At 35.0% G+C, this 22,499-nt stretch overlaps 1 protein-coding gene across 3 annotated transcripts in view; it reads right to left on the bottom strand.

The window, feature by feature from the left end:
- Positions 1 to 2,512: 2,512 nt before the first annotated feature.
- The window catches only part of LOC103695976 (kinesin-like protein KIN-UA), a 37,868-nt gene continuing 17,881 nt past the window's right edge, over positions 2,513 to 22,499 (bottom strand). Inside the window, exons 10-20 of one of the 3 annotated variants that reach the window (XM_008777438.4) lie at positions 22,088 to 22,222; positions 17,781 to 17,960; positions 15,411 to 15,491; positions 15,153 to 15,281; positions 14,923 to 15,061; positions 14,721 to 14,813; positions 13,142 to 13,267; positions 8,464 to 8,589; positions 5,256 to 5,399; positions 4,459 to 4,587; positions 2,513 to 2,882 (exon numbers count right to left, since the gene is read on the bottom strand). In XM_008777438.4, the coding sequence (XP_008775660.1) occupies positions 2,734 to 2,882; positions 4,459 to 4,587; positions 5,256 to 5,399; positions 8,464 to 8,589; positions 13,142 to 13,267; positions 14,721 to 14,813; positions 14,923 to 15,061; positions 15,153 to 15,281; positions 15,411 to 15,491; positions 17,781 to 17,960; positions 22,088 to 22,222 (1,431 nt within the window). In that variant the 3' untranslated portion in view covers positions 2,513 to 2,733. Of the gene's footprint in view, positions 2,883 to 4,458; positions 4,588 to 4,762; positions 5,112 to 5,203; positions 5,400 to 8,463; positions 8,590 to 13,141; positions 13,268 to 14,720; positions 14,814 to 14,922; positions 15,062 to 15,152; positions 15,282 to 15,410; positions 15,492 to 17,780; positions 17,961 to 22,087; positions 22,223 to 22,499 lie in introns of those variants that run through there. The other 2 variants (XM_017840342.3, XR_003383237.2) reach the window with 2 other exon arrangements.

The raw sequence follows: 22,499 nt of genomic DNA, 5'->3' as shown, positions 1-22,499 counted from the left end.
AGACTGGATCCAGTTCGCATACAGGCTAGATGTTACGCATGGAATCTTCGGTAGAACAAAGATGATGTGAGCTCAATTATAAGGATAGTTTCCCTAAGCCACTTAAGAAAAAGCACTCATTTAAATAAGATATCCATGTCGTCACTTGCATTGGTTCAATGCAAAAGAAACGACTTGGTGCATGGACTATATTTCAAAGGTTGGCAGATTGATTGTGAAAACTAGAAGGAAATTGGCGGGCTTTGTGTCCTCCTAAAAAGAAGAAGAAAGCGCTCCTTTTTGACTAAGAAATAAGAAAGTCTCTCCAAGTGACACCTTTTGAGCAATTGATTATTGGAGAGTAGTATTATTTTGGATTCAAACATAAAATAATCTTCCTAAGTCCAATAAACAATAACCAGACAAATATAACAAGACAAAGAAGCCACGGGGACCAGAGATTAATTTACGTTCATCACTAACTGAGTCCAAATATTTTTTCGGTCGGATGGATGCCGTGTACACAAATGGTTTTAGTGCAGAACATATGACGATATTGCTTACGTAGTCTTGGTGTTGGTGCAAATTGTACGGTATCTAACCTGAAAAACCAGGCTTCCAACAGTAATTTTTTTTAAAATTTAAAATCTTTTATTTAATGCGATCAGTTAGGTAGCAGAAGAATCTTTTGGAAACAACTTTGGCATATCATTCTTATTCTTTTATGCTGTAAGCTAGAACAGTGCTCCATGAAATTGATTGTTTTGAGGGCGGATGGATACCATGGTGTTAATTTTCTGGTTAATATAAGTAATTATATTTTAAAGTGTTATATTTAGTGTTCCTCAATGCGATAAATGTGTCGATCAAGTTAGGTTTGGATTAGCTAAGCTAGGATAAAAATATACAAAATTTTCCTCCATATACCACCCAACCCGATATTAGGTCTAGACTTTTTGACCCATACCATGGGTCATTTTGGATCACTTATTTTACTTTAATACTAATAGACCTAATCTAATATTAAATCCAGTTTTCATAATTTTTGATGGTTAATTTCTAAAATAATTGAGATAACTAGTATTAAGATAAATATCTATTGACAAAAAAAAACTTACCAAAAGTTATAATTTGATGTGACCTAAATTATTTTGTGCCAAATAGAACTTTACCCTTATAACTCAAATTTGGGTCAAAACAATTTTTGCCACAAACTAGGCCCAAATAGGATCAGGTCGGGTTGGGGTTCTAGACTCTAGTCTAGTCAATTCGACCCTTGTATAAACTTGTACCACACTAGATGTGCAGAACAAGAAAAGCTTCCTTGTGCTCCATCCCCATGGATACAACACAACTATATTCTACCTCTTCCCCAGGTGCAAGCATAAGAAAGTCCAAGGCCTTAAGAACCTCAAAGGCATCTCATGTTGTCTCAACCAAGTTGAAAGTAAACATCCATGTGGTGTGTTCCATGCTATTAAACTCAAAAACTACATGATGCTGACGACTGAAAATAAATATTGACATAAAATTTGGGAGAAAAATATTGGCATAAAATATGAGAGAAGAATTTTGACAAGAAATTGAGTGTGGATAACTTTCAAAGTTCATATCTTTATCTTATATGTCCCTGATAGCTCTGTGAGTGCCTACAAACGGAACAATTTCTGAATGCAGATGGACATCAAACTATGGGATAATAACTATATGGCTCTTGTATGTAGAGGTAGGAAATGAAATGATTTGCATGTATTGACTGTACAAAATATCTCATGCATCTCATGCCAACATTCTCTGATTTAGTGATAGTGAAACATCAATCAACTTCTAAAACTAATCCATGTATTGGTGAAATAGCTTGACAAAATTTCACTCAAGAAGAAACAGTTTGATAAAGTTCTCCAGTCATGATTAATTTGGCCCTTCATGGTTTCATGTCTCAAGTGCATATAACTTATAGAAACTGTGCTTGTTTTTCCAAGAGAAAGAGAGGGATGCACCCATATTGTAATTACCCAGGTCCAGATTTACATGGATATGCACCAAGACTCAACTTCTGCTTCTTAGGCAAAGAGACGTGATCCCTGAGGCAATACTCAGTTTAAGCACTTACACCCATTAACCATGGCAAGGTTACAAAATCTCAAAGAACTTGTCATATATTTTATTTCAAGGGGGTTTATACAGGTTTGCTTTCAGTCTTCGTAATATGGGAAAGCAAATGTTCGCTTAAAAGTAGATACCCATTACCAACGCTGTTATAACATTCGATGAGATTCAAGTCCATATTATACTAGATATATATGATAAGCTTTATCCTTTCCATTTACAGTTAAAAGAAAAAATAAAGTCCTCTGTCTAATCTCAAATATGCAAATTTGTGTGCTACAGACTATGAAATGATACCAGAATTACAAAATTATATACTCCAATTCGTTTTCATTTTTCTGTACATGGATTTCTCCTATCATGGTCCAAATATAGGTTACAGATGGGATTCCACCGTACTCATTATACATCTGGTTAACCGCAATTTACAATATGACTTTGTTTGCATTTGCCTCCAAAATCTGATTCTTTTGTGCTGCAAATCAGTACAATGCTTAATTAGTTACAAATGTTAGTCTAGCTTAAGTTATAACAATGGTAATATGCAATAGCCAGTTTTTTCCATTAACCTCCAAATATAAGTTACAAATGGGAAACCAATGTTCCCATGATCAAGAGATGGCATTTTACAAATCCTAAACTCTTTCATACACTTCTTGTCACTGCCAAAAATGCCGGATTTGAATTCAAGGCCTTCCTTGCAAGGTTGCGCATATCTTCTCTTGAGGACTCCTGTGATATACGAACTAGTTCTTTGACACCTCCACTGGATACAAACTCCCTGGCATTATCCTCTGCAGAAACTAGACAAGCTTTAAATCTTTCCCATCTTTGTGGTGAAATACAAATGAAGATGCTAGCTTAGTTTAGATTCAAATATTGATGTTAAGAAGATCAGGGGGAAAAAGATTCAACTTAAAATCAAAAAAATGCTAAATCTGCTTTGATTTTAGGAACTTGGCAGGATGGTAAATTGAAAAATAACAACAAGATGCATGCCAATTATTTCACAAACATTAGGAGCTTCTCCTTCCATAAATTTTGCAAACTACTAATCATCTTGCATCACAATCCAGCTCGAGTAAAAATTATTATGATATATTACAGAAGACGAAGCAAAAAAAGAGACCATATATTTGTTTCTTCTTGAAACTAATCAATGTTTTTAACATATTATGTACATTCAGACAATTATCATTTGATATATGATTTGCCAAAATTCCGTACAAAATGGAAGACTGGGAAGAGATATGCATATATCGAGGATTACATGAATTAATTTGTTTTGTACAAGGCAATTGTTACTTTTGTGAGCTATATGGATTGAAGATCTAAAGCCGGTGCCAATCCTAGGAACACTATACTCTATTTTCACCGAATCTTGGGATAATAAATGGACCCTTTAGCTGCCTTCCTTTTCAACTAGCAAAACTGCCTATAATAAATTATTCAAGTAAAACCATGGGCTTCATTTTACCCTGTAAAAACTGAGTCAGATAGATGTGACAGAATTTTCTAATTGAAAATGACTCAAAATAATTGTCCAATAGATTAATATAGATGCAGAACCTTCTGAGGTCGTCCAAGCACTTCTTTCTTATATTTGGTAGCTGCAATCAAATCTAAAGAAAATTTAATTCAAGCATATCAAACAATGAGGCAGGCAAGCTATGCATCTAATGGGTAAAGCACCAGAGCCTCTAAAGGGGATTTTTTGGGGGTTCTTACAAATGGCAATTCTTATTAGCCTAGGGGACCATGTGATAAAAAGAAACATGGTTTTATACAATAAAGGTGACTTCAGGTTCGTGATGCATTTATTGTTTGCTTAACAAAACTGATCTTACCAGAAAAAAGAAAGGGAATATGGAAATGATGCAAACAAGGATGCCTATAGGAATTTCCAAGCCCACTTAGAATTCTACAAGTTCTCTATGCTGAGTTTTAGCAAATTTGGTTGCTATGATAGTCAAAAGTTGTCTTGAAATTTCAGCATGATATTAGAGTTGAATTTCAAACAAATCAAATTACCAAAGGTTTAGTAGTTTTTATTTGAATGAAGAGTACTATGTTTTAGTTGGCAAGTGTTTTATAAGTGTCCTAGTTGATTTAGAAATTATTACAGCAGGTTCATATAAGGGTTAGTCATTGTTACAAATTTACAAGGTGGTTTCTATGAAATCCTAAGGCTGAACCTTTGTTCTTGCACATTGTTGATTGCACTAGGATGGATAGGATTCTTGTACTTATTCAAGCAATGATATAGTACCAAATTACATGCATATCATGGAAGAGAATATAAATCAGATCTTAATGCAATATATATATATATATATATTTATATGCATCATGAAGCTCAAATAGATATACCATTTTGAGCCAGATGACAGAGAGCAAGTTCAATGTGGCGCCTTATTGGAGCTGAAAATGTTGTTAACTTGGAAACCATCCAATTAAGTGCACCATCATCAATAAGAAGAGACCTCCCTCGTTTGTATCCTACAGTTCAAATATATGAAAGCATACATTAATATCTTTATAAATTATATCACAGTAACAACTTTCTACTAGTGAAGCATCATACACATCAATATCACATTTAAGAATAGAGGTTAAGAACCATAAAGCTTGCCCAAATGAATTGTATAGATTGATATTTTATGCCTGTCCGCACCTTCTTTTGTACAACACTGGAAACCTCTTTGCATAGTCAAGGTCATAACATAAACAGCACATTTGAAGAAAGTAATTACTAATGCTGCCATAACATAGTTGGCTCTTCTACCATAAATACACCAGTAGCCTGAATGTGACCATTTTTGTATCAACAAGACTTATGAACTGGAATGTTAGTGAATAACTAAATTGTGGATTCATTGAACTTCATGAAGCTAATATCCTGCCACTCTCTGATTGAACTGACTATAAGTACTTTAGTAGACACTTCAAAGATTAATCCGGTATCACTAACAAATATTATTCAAGCACACTTTACGAGATCTCATCTTCCGGATCATCATTGCCTGCCAGGTGATTTATACAATCAGTTGACCCAACATTTCAGAAAATGCAAGTACTGACCATACTATATCTTAACAAAATAACTTAAGCTCACCAGAAAGCAATAATTGCACACTATAGGCAAGACAAAATCATAGGAAAAGAACCTTGCTTGATTCCTCGTGATTCACATTTTGCAAAGTTCGCCATTCCTCTAGCAATTTGTGCTATCACATCATTATTTCCAGATCTGACCATTCCCAAAAGTGCTTTTATTCCGCCATCCTCTTTCAACATCACTTGTAACTTTTCTGTAAGATAAGAATTCAATGTTATATTACAATGATGCAATAGGAACAAACATACAGAATCAAATCAATATTCATGAAGAACATTTTAATACTCTTTGTATCATGCATATACTAGCACAAATGATCATGCACAAGTGCATGGAGGGGGGGGGGGGGTGTTGGGGGGGACGTTGTAACATTTGATCATTGAGCATAGGAAGTACTATCAAGACAGCACATTGGAGAACTTTCAGCCAAACGATGGCATAAGATTTGAGAGCTCTTTCTCAAATTGCCTGTTGCATTTCTAAAACGAAACGAAATGACCATTGCAAACCATTTTGAAGGATGTGTAACTCTAGCAGAGGCTATCCTGAATCAACACTATATTTTGAATCTTATTGCAAGTAATAAAAAATTTTAATGATGCCATACAGGGATATGCTTGTTACAAATTATAACAAGATACGTAGTTCATTGGCTTTAAAATAATATCAGATATTAAACTATTACCCTACCTGTTGCAAACAAAGGACTTATAACTCTCACAGAAATTTAGCCAGTTTAACAGAAAATTACAGAAAGAATAATCTGATCTTTTTCGACTTTTTTCAAAGCTGATGATTGTTCAAATAGAGGCAAAGCAATAAAGGCATAGACTATACATGAAAAAAGGGTGGCCAGAGATAGTACATGAGGCTCCCGCTACTGCAGGATGGAGAGAGTCAGATGTATACAACCTTTACCCCGCATGTGGAAAGGTTATTTTCATGTTTCGAACCTATGGCACCCAGGTCAGAATAGAGTAATCTTACCGTAATGCCAAGGCTTACCCTCGTGTAGACTATACATGGAGCTTGTTAATTTGTGCATCATACATTTCTTCAAATCTAAGTAAACTGAATGAATGTCCAAGTTTCTGTCTATTGTTGGTCATGAATCATGGAGTAGTGATAGAAGAGTAAAGGATCTTTGCAACCTGCACTAACATATTTTTTATGTGTATGGTAGTTTGAATTGCATGATGAATCATTCAAATTTAGAAGCCGGACCGTTGACTTGGCCTTCTCATGCATAGCAATTATAGGCCTCTGATTTTTAAGGGAAGAAGAAGAAGAAATAAAGAAAGAAAGAAAGAGAGAAAGAAAGAGGGTGTCTAACTTCAGGAACATCAGCAAGTTATTGTTTCTTGAAATTCTCAAGTAAGAATCTCATCTGAACTCTAGAGGAAGAAGGGATTGTCAGAGTATGAACTTGTCTAGCCTGATTGGCATCTTTGACCTGATGTCTAGCTGCTGATCTCAGGGCCAAGAAATTAGTTAACCTTGCAAGCTGCGATCAAACACAACAAAAGACGGGAGGCCTATTTAGAATCTCTTTTTGTGGAACATGAGACTCTACCCAGTCTAAATGAGTGGATGAGCTGGTGTTCTTACCCATTCAACCGAAGAGTCTTTCCCCTTTGATGGAATAATATAGTAAATGCTTGTGCCGTTGTTCTTCACTACAGCCAATCCCTTTCTGCTTTCAAGCTCACAACCACAAAAACATTCACATCTTCATTATTGCCATGACATAGAAGTTTACTTATGTCGCCATGTGTCAATTATATTAAGCCCCAAAAGCATCTATCCACTTTTTTCTTTTTTTCCTTTTTAGAAAAAAGCACCTCTCCACTTTATGGACCTAGTTTATTCAACAAAATTCATTTTCACCTATTTACATCATTTTGTATGATTGATCCAAGATGTCAAGTTAACCACATTGTAATATCATTTAGCTACCGATTTTGGGGGTTCATAATAATTCCATTTCACTAAAATTCCACCCATTACGTATTTTTTATTCTTCAGATTTAAAATGCTTCATCAAATCTAGTTTAGCATTCAACCCCTATCTATGTTTAATGATTAATATATTTTAGTCTGCAAATAGCATAAAGCATAGGACCTCTTCCTTGATATAAATAGCAGATTTATTTACGAGAAGTATAAAGAAATAATGAGCTTAGTCCAGCCCTTACTACAGGGTAATTGCAACTAGAAAGTCACATGGCACTATTACTGCTTCTGACGCTTCGTACTGCCCCTTGATACATATTCTTATTAATTTCAGTGTATCCCTTACATATAGTTTATTTCTTAATAACCACCAAAGTACATTCTGCTGAACAATACCAGATGCATACTCAAAATTGATAAAGGTCATCTGAAGATTATTTATCTTCTCTTTGTGAAGTCCCTAGGTACATCCTAATCCCCACTTATACATACCGGAAACACGTGAACTCAAAAAAAAAAAAAAAGAGCATAAAATAGTTTAGGTTATAATTTTAGACAAGCAAGTATAAGCTACTTAACTAAAGAAAAGACCTTAAATGATGTAAAATGACCAATTTTCCTATCCCCATTAAAACACCATCATGTGCAGATAATTCAGTATTTGGGTGCATCAGATACGTACAACGAAGACCCCATAAAATTGGATATGACAATGCTGAAATAAATGTAAGAAATAATTATGTCCTTCAAACATTTTTGCTTGTGATTTTATTCAAAAATAAGAATGTTGATGAAAAATCCAACCATGATACTAACCAATTTACTTGGTATAAATCCTAGAGACACTTGAACACAGCCTTCAAAGAATAGATTATTTTTGTTTCCACCACAATTGAAAGGAGAGGACCCTAAAGACAAACTCAAAAGAGAAACATAACTAATCTGCCCTTATGCAATATCAATGCTTGTATACCGCTTTCTATCACATAACACTTGACTTAATCTAAAAGTAATGCAGTATGATGGCTATATTCGAGTCTTTCATATATCAATTAATGAACATTCGATATGTTTCATTGCCTATGCATTTAGAAGAAGATATTGCAAGGAAAAGAGAGTATCCACCAAATGAGACTGTATCTGGAACTCCAACCAAATTTCAACAGAAAGAAATCTGGTGCTCATTACATGCTAGCTTTTTTTAGAAAAAATCATGGAATGATTGAAAAAGCTCAGAAACATAACAAAAGTTCGTCTCTTGTAATAGATAATAAATATGGAAAAGTCTGACAATCATGAATTACCATTTCCACATAAATTAGCAATTGCTCCAGCTACCATCCGAAGAGTTTGAGGGTCATCTGTCCCAGATGCTATATTTGCTAATAATCGAGCACCTCCTTTGCTCATTATTAAATCTTGGTTCAACCCTACGCATATCAGACAAGATGAAATAGACAAATGTGTCAATGTTAGTTTGATAAAAATGATAGAGATATAACAACATGGATGTTTTTAAGAGGGATCATATATGACTCCATATTTGTCTTGGATTTCCCCTCATATTGGTTCCATTGAATACATGATGATTAACAACGCTCCAGGAAAGTGATCCTAATGGCCGTCAAAATCATGATATCATTGAACATTAGATGATTTCCAGGACTGCATGCAGATATTACCAATGGCTGTCAACAATATAAGGTTTTCTTAAGAAATGCAACTGAATAACCCCATAATATATCATAACCAATATTAGGTTTTCTGGTTTTTATTTTAATACATAGGGGCATATTGAAAAATGAAATGATTTTGCATGGTGCCTCCCATACATCCTTCCTTTGTTCTTTCCTTCTCTTTTCCGTTAGATTTCAGCCATTTATTGTACTTTCATTTATTTCCATCCACTCTTGAAAACTGAAAAAGATAATTTCTTGTCATGTATTCTCCATTCCATTGAGATATTCCCAAGTTTATTTTCTCTTACAACTGAAGTCACCACTCCACTGTGTAATGGACAACAAGAAGAGCCAACTACTAGAGGCTTACAAAAGAAGAGGGAAAAAGAAAAGCAATGAGTTACTTAGCTATGTTTGGAACTTGCAGTCTCGAAGCCTTTGACATAATTTTCCTCTAACATAAATGCAAATGTAGATCTAACCCTCCTCCAGTTTATTTAAGCTTGAAATAACTTGGAGGTGGTTGTAGATGGGAATTTTTTAACAACTGAGGATCCATAAAGATCCCAAAAAGGTTGGATATCGGTCTGAATGTTTAAGTTAGGGTTAGCGATTGTTTGTAATTGTTTATAATGTCCCTTCCGTACCTTTGCCTTGTCCATGTTCTACTACTTTAATTCTTAAATCCTTTTGTGTTGCATTCCTTGAAGATTTGTGATAAAAATGTTAACTTTAACAATATAAGGGCTCAGTATAATATCGCATTGACACATGGTTTAGGTGCTATGTTGACTTGAAGTACCATATGTCAATACAGGGGCATACCGTACTACATTGACATACTGGCAAGGTACTGGTACAAGATCTAGCATCGAGAATTGAAAACATCAATCAAAGAAAAGAATGTCTTTAACCATGTAGAGTAGAAATTGCACTCCCTTAAGGCCTGTCCGATATACCCAGCTTCTATGGTGTCTGGAACTGCATAGTCCATGATAATCTTAAATCATGGTTGCGCTATTGGGCATAAATGTACAACATGGTAGGATAAGATCTTCGCATCATAGATGTATAGTTTGTTATTGTAAAGTAATTAGCATAATCTACTAGCATGGAAAAGCATGAAGCAAACAATGAGGGCAAGATCTAGTCATGAAAAAGAATACCGATCAATGACATACGTTGAGTACATAGTATGGCTAAAGGCCCAGTGATCGCAAAACTGACCCAAATCAGGTAATTCAACCTGTACCAAACCGTATCGATGCCAGCGCAGGATGGTTCAGCCACTCATCAATTTATTTATAAAATTCCACCCTCCCATTCGATGACTTGAGAACCTTTGAGGCTCTCTCGATCGCTTCGCCACCGGATGCTACTTGCTCTCCCCTCTTCGACATCAGCCATCACTAGTACACCTCCCCTCTCACTCTGCTAGGATTAGGGTTAGTGTTTAGCCCTCGACGCTCTACTTCATTGTCCAGTGGTCTTCTCCTCTTGGTCTCTCTTCATTTTCGAATGTTGGGTGCCATGCCGCTAAGGGCGAGTGAGCAGGCAGAGGTCCGCTGAAACACGTACAAGGTGGTCGTGGACACGGATGAACGTCGGCAGCAGAGGGAGGACAACATGGTGGAGATCTAGAAGAGCCATCAGAAGAAGAGTCACCGGTAAGCCTCCCCCTCTCTCTCTTCTCCCCTCCCTCCCTCTCTCCCCCCCTCTTTCTCTCCTCCCTCTCCCTAATTTGGTACATCTCGAAACAACACGATATGAAACCCCATACTATCCCGAACCAATTGTTGGCCGATACAAGCCCCGATACCAGTTCGGCAGACCTTGGCTAAATCCATTTCTAGTAAAGGTTACATTACTACTGAAAAGTCCTATCAAATTGTTTTATAAAAATCAATCAACGGTATGCATTGTTAAGCATTCAATCTTTCATGGAACTAGAAAACATATAAAAATTGATTGCCATTTCAATTAAGAAAATAGGCAGATATGTTCATAGAGACCGTGGCAAGGGAAAAATCAAGCATAGTGCCCTTCACTTGAAGTTAGGGGTGCAAAGAAATTAAGCAAGCTGAGAAGTAGGCTGCTCGGGCCTAGTTCATGCCAAGATCAAGCCAAGCATGATATTTTGTCTCCAAACTCAGCTTGTTTGTCATGCAAGCTAAACCCAAGTGAGCATTTTTTTTTTAACAAGCCACACCATGCTTCTTTTCAATTTGCAAATCTGTGGTGTCCCAAGCTCGGACTTTTAGGAGCCCATCTTTCAAAAATGTTCTAGCACAGCTCATTTCCTAGCTGACTGAGCTTATTATTGACCAAGCCCAACCTGTTTATGGACAGCTTAGTTTCTCTGCAGCCTTATTTTGAAGTGCTTGAACTTGGGGTACACTTTTGAAGACTTAACTAGTCTGATAATGTTGTCTTGATGTGCCAATAACCTCACAGAGCATAATGAGCTTGTTGTAATGAATCACATGTTTTCGAGTGTAACTAAGAGTTTTGGTTCCAAAATACTAATGCAAAAAAGTTCTAGAGGTTGATTAACATTATTAAGAGTGGTTTAGTCATTATGTCACTGAACATTATCAACAAACGACATAAACAATTAATTAGTTCTAGATATCTGTTTATTGCCCAGGCATTGTCAAACCATCAAATTGATAACCCAAGTTGTGTTTCAAGCTTCATGAGTTTCATCAAAATAATTTTTGTATAGATTGTTGAAATTACATGTGATTTTTAACTATCTAAAACAAAAACAATGATTAAGGGGAATGAAGTACCAATTTTCTACTAATGCCGTAGAAGGGAACAAGTTTATCATTCCATGCCAAAATCTTAAAATATTTACCCAAGTCATATAAAGCACATTGGTCTTGAATCTATTTTGTCCTAATATACAAAGCATCAATCACTCTTGAGTTCGACTGCATTTAATTTATCCCAAATCTTTTTTTTTGTTTGAAAATTCTAATTTGTGATCCATATACAAAGATTAAAAAAAATAGAGATAAGTTCAAGAGTGCTTATTCATTCCAAAATTTGGGCAAGATAGTTAACTAAGTCCAAGACTAGGCAAATGCCAAGTTATTATATCTCTTCAAAATCAAGGAAATGGATAACTAAATTAATGATACATTTAATTCTTATCAAGCAAAAAAAATAATTAATCTGATCAATTTGTGGTGGATAAACTAATTTTTTTTAATCAATGCTACAGCTATATATGTCATTTCCACTATTCCAATTCATTTTAAGATGCTTTAACAATTACATATTTATAGATCATGAGCAGCACACAGGGCATCTATCAGCACCAGAGACACATGTTGCAATGAGTGTGCAAGGAACATATTCAAGTAATATTAAGATAGAGGATCCACTAGTAAAAGATCAAAATACCCATGCTATATGGTATTAGAATCTTCTTCGATTTTTTCCTTAGCAATCGTCCTTTCTAGCACAAGATTATGTCAAAGTATTCTTCCGCGTCAATTGATCTATGAAAGGAAATTGGCTCCATATGCAAGGCTGACCTAGGTTAAGAAATGGTATTCATTATTTATGGATCAATTTTTTGTCAATAACTAGGTATCAGATATTTTGTTTTCTCATCATCTGATGGATTCAACCCTACTAGTTAACTATATTTTGCTAAAGGTCTTGCACAATGTTATTTTAAACCAGGCTTCCCTACTTGTCGAATAAACTACACACTGAATGGCTCCATGGCATGCAAAGCCGATATAATTAAGAGTCAATAAATGAAGCATAAAGCATTAACTTATGACTATAAATTAAAAGATTGAGCATTGTATGGTTGAATAAACTTTATGGCCTCTACAAGTATTCCTTGACAAAGACCACGTTGGCAGAGTGTTAAGATGCATCTTCAATGACAATTAGATAAAAAGATTCTTGTTCCAACATTTAGGTTAAGATAGTAATATGTGGTGATCTTCATGTTGAATATGTCATAGTTGTATTTCTAATAGTTTAAGAGCATATAGATGATTCAAAAGCTAGCATTGTTGAAAAACATAGCCCTGGATAGGACACCTGAACAGAAAAGAGGACTCATAAACCATCCTCATTTGGGGTTACTTCATTTATATTTGTTGCAAAATTCTGCAAGCATTGAATGTTAAATTTTCTCTATCACTATGTAATAAGTTACCTAAACGAATTCTATTTTCTAAATGCCATGAAATAATATAACTTACATTCTTAAAACCACAAACTAACTACTCAAACATAATATAATCATGCCATCTTCGGATATAAATTCTATTACCATTCATTGCCAAATTAGCTATAGCACCAGCAGTAACTCGATGGATGGATGTATTCTCTGATGATTCTAAAAGCGTAAGTAGAGCGTCCAACCCTCCTTCCTCAACAATCTTTTCCTGGTTTATATCTGCAAAGTTAAAGGGAAACTGCAACTGAAAAGGGTGTAAAATATCATTTTATATGCTGCCACATAGAGAAGCATCTAAGGTGGTCATCATTGAAATATCCAATCAACCACATGAAGATGACATCTGCAAGAAGAGCAGTAGATCTCCCTAGCATCCTTCCTGTTTAGAGGTAACGTAAATAGCAGTACTGTTACTCCAGTTTAAAAGGTCAATTCTGCTCTGAAAAAAGCTTCAATAGTTGATAGCAGAGATATAGTGAATACCGGTCAGTAGGACTAAACACCATGGATAATGATTCACCAGACAACGCAGTTATCCAAAACCCAAACCTTAGAGCTACTTTAAGACAGACAACAGAGCGAACAAGAAAGATGAACTACCATGTACATTATTACATTAGCATTACAGTGGATAAAGTCATCGGGAATCATATTGGTTCCCATTGCCTATGCAGGCCTGCCCAACTACTTTCTGAAGACCAATTACACGATACACAAAACATAAATATGCAAACATGATGCCTCATACAATGTAGTGCAGGTAAAACATATTTAAGCCTTGGAATGAAATTTATTAACTTACACTTCACTTGTCTTGTACTAACTGACACTTAAAATCCACTTAATGTGCTCTTATAAGGAAAGAGAACAAAGTTTTTGTTCACTTACAGACTAGTTACTGCAGCATGTTAAGAAATGGATATAAAAATCAGAACTATTGAAGCTTTGTGCAAATGATGGGCCTTTGCAGATCTTTTTAAATACGACATGTACTTCACATACATCAGCCAGGGAATACTCCAAAACAAAATAAAATAACTGCAGCACTGTGCAAGAGAGAAGTTGGATATCTGAAAACACATTCCTCTATCGGATCGAAAATGGAAAGATTTGTACAAGTTATACGTTTCGTCACCACTTTGTGGAAAATAGTTAGGTATGAAATCTCCAAAAACAAGGATATCTTTACGAAATAAAGTCCAGATATAATAAATTGAACTATATTCAAGAGAAACGGGTATTTGTGGATCTCTTAAATTAAGAAAAGTATCCATGAGCAAGCCTTAGATGCAAATAATTCTGATTTTGTTTTCTCCAAAGGTCAAGTTACAGCTGATAGTACGTATCTAATGACCAAACATATGCTATTTCTTATGCAGAACTTGTTGCCACATGAGCTCAAAATATTCATTATAATCAGACGTATTTACTATAGGTTGAAAGAAACCAGAATTCTGCAAAGTATGGATAGTGTTTGCGGAGAGATTAGTAACACTCAAGCAAGCACATATAGACCAATAAATGATGACGTTACATTCATTTGATCATTCAAGTGGATATAGATCATCTCCAGGAGAAATCTGGAAATGCAAAACAGCAGTTTGGATCATAGACATAAAATTGATCAGATGCATAAGAAAATAGTGGGAAAGAAATTGGATATTTTTCGTACCTTCAGCAGCAAGATTAGCAACCATCTTCACTGCATGGATTTGCACATCTAAGTCCCCAGATTTTAACAAACCTATTATATTTGAAAGGCCAACTGTATGTGTAATGCCAACGATCAGATGAGTCAGAAGAACAGAACACATCAAGACACTGACAAAAAGACATTGACTAAGGCACATTAAGCTTAATGCATAAAATCATGCCTTCTTCAAAGATCTTGGAAATAGTATCCCTTTGAGTAGACATCGTCTCCCTTGACTTGTTTGGCTTGGGGATGTTTAATGCACCACCTAATCCTGATGTAGATCTAATTGCACTGTCCATCTGATGCGACGTTTTATACTGTCAAGGCAGCCAAAGATTATAGCACAGCTCATTTCATGAACAACTTAAATGATGAATATTAATCGTTACACCAAGCAATACCAGTTACCTCAAGTTCAGTACTGTGGTTATTCAAGACATTTTTCAATTTGACAATGTCAACTTCAAGAGTCTGTCTTTGCATTTCTTCATATAACAGTTTTTCTTGCAGAGATTTAAGCTCTTTATTTAACGATTCCTGCATAAAAGAACAAAAGTTCAATGATTCAAGATATTAAGGAGAAATGATTTTTGGCAAATATGAAATAGAAGCTCATGCAGAAGATCTTTCAATTATGAATATACAATAATGTTATGCTGATTGTACCTTTCCCAGCAAGATTTCATTGTTTTCTGCTTCTAGGGACTGAACTTTACTTGCAGCCTCTTTGTTCAGCTTTGACATCTCCTGTTGGAGCTCATCAATCACATTTTCTTTAATGTGAACATTTTTTCAAGTACATTATTTAAGGAATCATTTGCAATAAGGAAACTGAAAATAGATGATGAGCATGGAAGATGAAAACAATGACAAACCATGGCCAAAGTATGCAAGAGAAAAGGCATTCAAAGGAAGGAAGCAAGATCTGCCATACTGACCTGTACTGATGTACAGTAAAGGTATGGAAACAAGTTTTAGACAGCATATGAGCCTCTGTACTGATCCAAAATGAGTGGAACCGCCACATACCACTCGGTTAGGGTGATAATATGGCTAGGAGTGAGAAAACGTATTGGAGGCATGTCTCAATATAAGGTACATACCACACTATACTGAACCAGTAACACACCAATATGGTTTCTGGTACTGATTTTGCTGACCTTGGAAGGAAGTGCATGAGCTCTGGACATCAATTTATCCTAGTTTGGATAGCATTGTAGACCCCTGTCGCCCACTACTAGGATAGTTAGAGATATTCAGACATTTGGACAACACATTTTGACTCTACCCGATTAATAGTCAACAGATAGTTGGAAAGCTAAACTGAGACGCAGGCTGGGTCTGGTTTGGATCATATATATGAGACTAATTTTATTTCTGGTTGAGTTTTCATGAAGTGATAGCCAAAACCAAGCTAGATAGCATTTCATAAATCATTTGTTTAATACACACCTACGGAGAGCATCTTATGCCTAGCATAATTATTCCTTCCTCTTCACCTTCTTGGTAGCAAAGAAATCAGTGTCCTATGTGCTTCACATTTTATTCAAGTATATGATTTAACATGACCTCAAAGTAGATGCCTTAGGGATTTTTCTTATGACTAAACTTGGGTAGTTGAGTAGAAGCTTTTTAAGCCTCAAAGTTCTTTTAAAGCATGGACTATAAGTTTACACAATGGTTGTAGTCTCTCAGCAAGTGAACTGTGGAAAACAATTTCATTTAGTTCATGTTTTAAAGTGGGGGCAGCAGACATTCAAATAATTATAAGGTTCTGTGTTATAAGCTATCAAAAGTTTCAATTTTGTCTTATATATAATCCAAAAAATTCTCAATTTTCTCTACAATATTCAATAATCTTCTAAGATCGGATTGTATTTTCAAACTTTTCATTAAAAGAGTTTTACTTGCTTTCGTTCTAACCCCAGTTTCAAGAAGCTAGATGAGATGATTAGTGTCGATTTGATGGAAAATACAGGTCTCCCAATTTTGTCATACAAATATTTACACATTATTGTACGAGACTGGACAAGACATTACTTAATTTTAGAATACAAAAAATATAATCAATTACTACTAACTACATCAAGAGAATACTTAGTTTTTTATTTGGAAGCAGGATGAATATTCAAAAGATTTTTGATACTCATAACCAACAAGCATTATAATATTTAGTTGGAATCAGAATATAAATCATTGTTATTGGTTCCTATTGGAGGTTGCATCCACCAAATCAAATTATCATGAGATAAAAATCGTTCATGTATAGATTATTGGTTAATAGATGGTTAATAACAGATATACAAGAATGTCAAAATTACCTAAGTTCTACACTATATACATAATATGCATGTAAAACATGTTGATTGAACATAACTTGTACTCCCTTCATTCGAGTTTATTGCTAGACACATCGATCCTCATAAAAACCACAAATTGGTCCTCCTCATGAATCAAGATAGAAATGATCATCAACCATAAGCCTATGAATCAACATGTTGGTAGACAATCACATACATGTTTCAAGCAAAATTTGTAGAACACAATGAAGATAAACAAACTCAAACACAATCATTAACCAACAAAAAAATAAAAAAATAACAATTTTACACATAGGTACAGTTATGACTGATGACACAAAGTCCAACAAGAAGCATGTCACGAATGCCAAATGAAGCCATAAAATGAGATGTTAAAGAAAGGGGGGGAGCAGCTTACAGATGCATATGGAAAAACTTAACAGATTACAGACTATTGATCAGAAAATTAGTAAAATCCCTACCACATATGCAAATATTAGTTCTCTGTCCCAAGGTTTTTTGCAGCAGAGTGAGAAACTGCAATGACTTGTTGAGTCAAAATAGGAGTACTCTATATCCTAATAAAACTCTAAAACATACAAAGAAAGATGAGTCAAAAGTTTCCCCACAATAATAAGGGCTCAAAATCCTAATATCCAAAAAATTTAGATAGTAAAATGAGTAAAACCAGGAAAAACTTGACTGAAGTGACCTTGTTTATTGTTTCTAATTTTACCTGCAGTAATTTCTGATTATCATCCAGTTGCTGCTGCATTTCAGCCATCTGGGCTTCTAAAGTTGCACAATGGGAGTTTTTATCTTCTAGATGCTTAAGTAGTTCTGCTATTTTCTTCTCATACATCTGAGTAGTGTCTGCAAGTACCTTCTGATATGTAGAACTTTCAAGCTGGTGCTGCTACTAACAACAAAAACTAGCATTAGATGTACAACTCTACTAGCTACAAGCAGCAAAGTATTTACAAATGCACATATATTTTACTCATTTAGTATTTAGAGCTATATGTTGAAAAAAGAAAGAAATGCCATAAAAATGGATAATCCCAACAAATAAACATGATGTGCACAGTGTAACACTGCAGAAAACAGGGAACAAGAGAAAGTAGCATCTTTTACCTACTTTCTAAATCTTTTGTTCACCTAATTCATTCAAGGAGTGGCCAGAATAGAACTTTGATGTGCAGCGTAGTTATGGGAACAAACACACAGGTAGAGAAGCATCAATGCAAGCATTATATACCATCCTAATTTCCATCAAACACAACATGCCAGTGCATGAATAATGTCATACTATAGGCATCATTTTTTTATGGGGTGTGATATAATGCACGACTACTTGGGAATAGGGGTTGCAATTTACGTGTGGTGCGTTAGGTCAAATTTGGATTGGGTCAAAACCTGCCTAACCCATACATGACACAAAATTCATCAGGCAGGATAACGGAAAACTGAACCCAACCTGCTCAAGTTCAGACTATTTCAAGTCATCCATGATTAATTAAATGAATAAAATAAATTCTAAACATTCATTCTAAATTAAAAAGATATTAAAGTTAACCATCTAAACTTCCACCTGCTCTCTCCTTACTACCTAAGCTGACTCCAGCCCTAATCCCCTCCTCCACCCTTCCCCCCATCCTCTCACTAGAGCCCTAACTTAACCAAGTCCTTCCTCTCCAATCATTTTCTCTCTCTAGCATGGACCAGGGGAATCACCCTGTCTTGCTTGACTTCCAGAGGTTATCTGATTTGGATAGGGTTGGAGAGAAGCAGCTTCATTGCTGGCAAAGGAGATGGGAGGGGGCAAATGGAGACAGAGAAGAAGAGGAAAGGGGGGTGAGTTGAGTCATTGTAGGCGAGGGAGGAGCCACAGAGGAGAAAGGAGGCAAGATGGGTGCTGTCTTGACACTGAATAAACCTACATACTATTCAAGATGCTCTAAAGCAGTGCAACATTAATATTCTTTTTCTCTTACAAGGATTTTAAGGCCCAATAAACAGATTGGACACAATTATTATAAAAATAAAAAATACATGGCAAGTCAAATAAAAGTTGAAAACCAAGGTAATCTGCAGTATGCAAGCTTCCCACGGTGCTATCAATATATGTGCTTACCGTTGCACAACATTATGTGTACCAAAACTATGTTTTTAATGTGTACGTATGATTTTATATATCCATGTAGTTTTTATCACGAATCTAAATCATACAGTTCCATTTAATATATAGGATATATCTGACCTCATGAGCATTAGCAATGAGGATATATGTGGTCTCAAGGATATTAAATGTCTGTTTTGATTGTTGCACAGGAACTTTTTGGGAAAACTCTAATTTTAATATTTCATTATTAAAATGTGTTATTCAAACTTTATTAGGGATTTTACAATATGTTCTGATCTATAATTTACATTCTGATAAAAAGTTAAATTCTTTATACCGAGATAAAGATACTTATAAAGTAGTTGCTCACTCCAACAATTATATAGCCATTCTGGAGTGATTGGTGACATTGGGATGAACCGTTTAGGGAGAAAAGGAAGGACTCAGTACCATGAAGTTACCTTTTGGATCTAGTGAAAGATTCAAGCAAGACCTGCAATACTGTAGTTTGCATTTATTTGTTTATATCTTTGATAATATAGTAACATGTATAATAGGCTACGATCAAGTTCCGCAACTAGATCTTATCTAAGATTTGTCGTGTGCAATCATATGGTCTGTTTAAAGACGGTTCAGAACTGGTTTTACTTTTGTACTCATATTTAATCAACTAAAATGTTCAAACCTTGCAACTCAAAATTTGGAATCTCAAGGCGTGGCAACACATGTTTGTTAGCAGTGAACATGGATGTACGAAGATTTGTGATCTTATATTTCTAGGCTATGTTTAGAATATTTCTATTCATTAATACAATGCAGTATAGTTTGGTAAATGTTTAAAACAAAAAAAAAGGAATAAAGTAGCATATCTTAGAGTCCCGATTGCATATTACGTGCATAAAATGGGCATAGAGCAGCAAAAAAAGTTTACCATCCCAAAATGTCATGGGCACAATAAGAGATCCTTTCTTACAGTTTTTCTTTTTTCCTTATTGTCTCAACTGTCAAATCTCAATGCAAAGTCATCAAAACAACCCATCCCAAGGTCAAAAACGAGATGATGGACTTGCAGATGTATCTAACTCATTTTCTTGATTTAAACAAATTTTTAACTCTAATTATGGTGGTTCATTGATTTCAACTGACTTCTTAAATTTCCAATCTAATTAATTGTAATAGGAGTCAAAACCACCAAGATTAACAAAATTGTAACTCATTTGTTCCAGCCGAAATCAAACTTTCAAAGCTTTGGTTCATTTTGTGCTCTTTAAGATAATTGTCATTCTCAATGGAAACATGAGGGAAAGTTGGATTACGTGCTCTAAAGTTGACAATAGCTACTATCCTATATTCCTATGGGCTGACCAACCAAAAAAGGGGAAAAAGCTTTGATATTCATGAGAGCTGGGTTGTTACTGGATTGACTTGCAAAGCAATTGTCCCCATCTCCAAGAACCTTAGGCTTATTCTTGTTGCCGGTTGTAACTTATTCTTTGAGCATATAATGCAGCACAATTTTTAGTGAGAGAAAATTAAGGAAGTGGATATGTTCACATTTGTTCCTAACTCCAAGTACCCAGACTTATTTCTATTAGCAGTTGTAAGTCCTATTAAAATTCTTTTTCGGGTCACAGTCTAGTAAAATTTTTTTGAGCATATAATGTGCCAATATTTTTACTGAGAAGACCAAAGAAGTGGATGCCTTTGTCCCTAAGGCTAAGAGCTTATGTTACTCAGACCATTTTGATTCAACTCCAGACATATGACACTTAAATATGAGTATTTGCTATCAAGCTTGGGTATGTAAAATAAAGACATCTGTTATGCAAACATTGGGTGAATCTATCGCTTATGTGCGCACCTAACATTCAACAGACAAACTCAGGTCCATGTTAGATAGGCTAACACGCATATTGAAATGTAGTAATGTACTGTTAAAGGGTAGCTATGACGATGAGATAAAGTGCTCGAAATCCATTTCTGTTTTTAACAATGTTCTTCCATTACCCATTCGATTAAGGTTCCAAGTCGAATATTTGGGTTACAAGTTTATCTTCATGGGAGACCACCTCCTCTCTTGTTCCCATGCCATCTAAACAATCTTGACCTTCTATGTGCAAAAAAACCTGAGCAATTAGACAAACAGAAAACTAGATACTTTCTAGATGATCTTGGCCACATATACAAAGACTTGGGTGATTAGACAGGCCACCTTATATCCAACAAGATAAGTATCTGGAGACTAATCATAAAAGTGGTTGCCTCGCCCTCATCATGAAATGCAGACAATCACATGGACAACTTATTTGATACTTCAATATGTGTTTTATTTTTCAAATTTGACATGCAGGTTATATGCCAGCATACATATAAAGAGGGTAGCAATGTTGCTAGCTGGGTATTCACAGGAAGTGATTACTTATAAAGGCCTTCCCATCCAACTAGTTTCCAAAAGTCCTCGCCTATTTTCTACCTATGATTTGCATAGAAAGGATCTTGCAGCGGCTTGGTAGCAATCCTCTCCTTTATCAAAAAATAATTACAAAATCAACTATGTAATAGCTACAATTATCCTATCATTTAAAGTCACTCTTACGTGGACATATCTTAAACAACTATTGTTCCTATGTTGACCTTAATCCAGCATACAACTTCATAAACATATATCTACAAATTTTGTCAATTATTTAGCAAATTTATGCTATGATTTTGTGAAAAAAAATCACTGCATACATAAATTATCTACATTAAAAGATGTCAAAAATACCCGAATGTATATAATTTCAGTCAACTCACATGTTGCTTTGACCTCAACATTCATATTGTATCCAAACTTAAACAAATCTACAAGAAATAAACATTATCTATAAAATTAAGAAATTAAAAAAAAAAATCAATACATGAAAAGAAATCAAAAGTACCTTGCTCTGCTTCAAGCATGTTTCTAGATGAACAACCTCTTCAAACAAATGATTGTTTTCGCCCTTCTGAGTGTTTAGTTCCTCCAACAAACTTTTGATCTTTAACTCTAGATGGATATTTTCTTTCTCAAAATGCTGCCCAAAAAAATAAGAAAAAAGCAAAGCAGAACTAATTTTTAAAAAAAATCAAAAACAAAGAACAGAAATTGACAAAAAACAAAATCTCAACAACAGCATGAAAAGTTGGATCCTGGATTTCGAGATGTAATTACGAAAACAAGCTGTTATAACTAATTTAGTTCGACGACCCTTTACAATATGGGGGATAGACAGAAAGCAACAGCATAAGCATGAAAGAACACAGAGTAAAATTTAGCGGAATAGAACAAGAGTGACAAGGAGCAAGATAAAA

Source organism: Phoenix dactylifera, chromosome 5, assembly GCF_009389715.1.
Source record: "Phoenix dactylifera cultivar Barhee BC4 chromosome 5, palm_55x_up_171113_PBpolish2nd_filt_p, whole genome shotgun sequence".
Lineage (NCBI taxonomy): Eukaryota > Viridiplantae > Streptophyta > Magnoliopsida > Arecales > Arecaceae > Phoenix > Phoenix dactylifera.
This window is presented reverse-complemented; position numbering and strand designations above follow the sequence as displayed.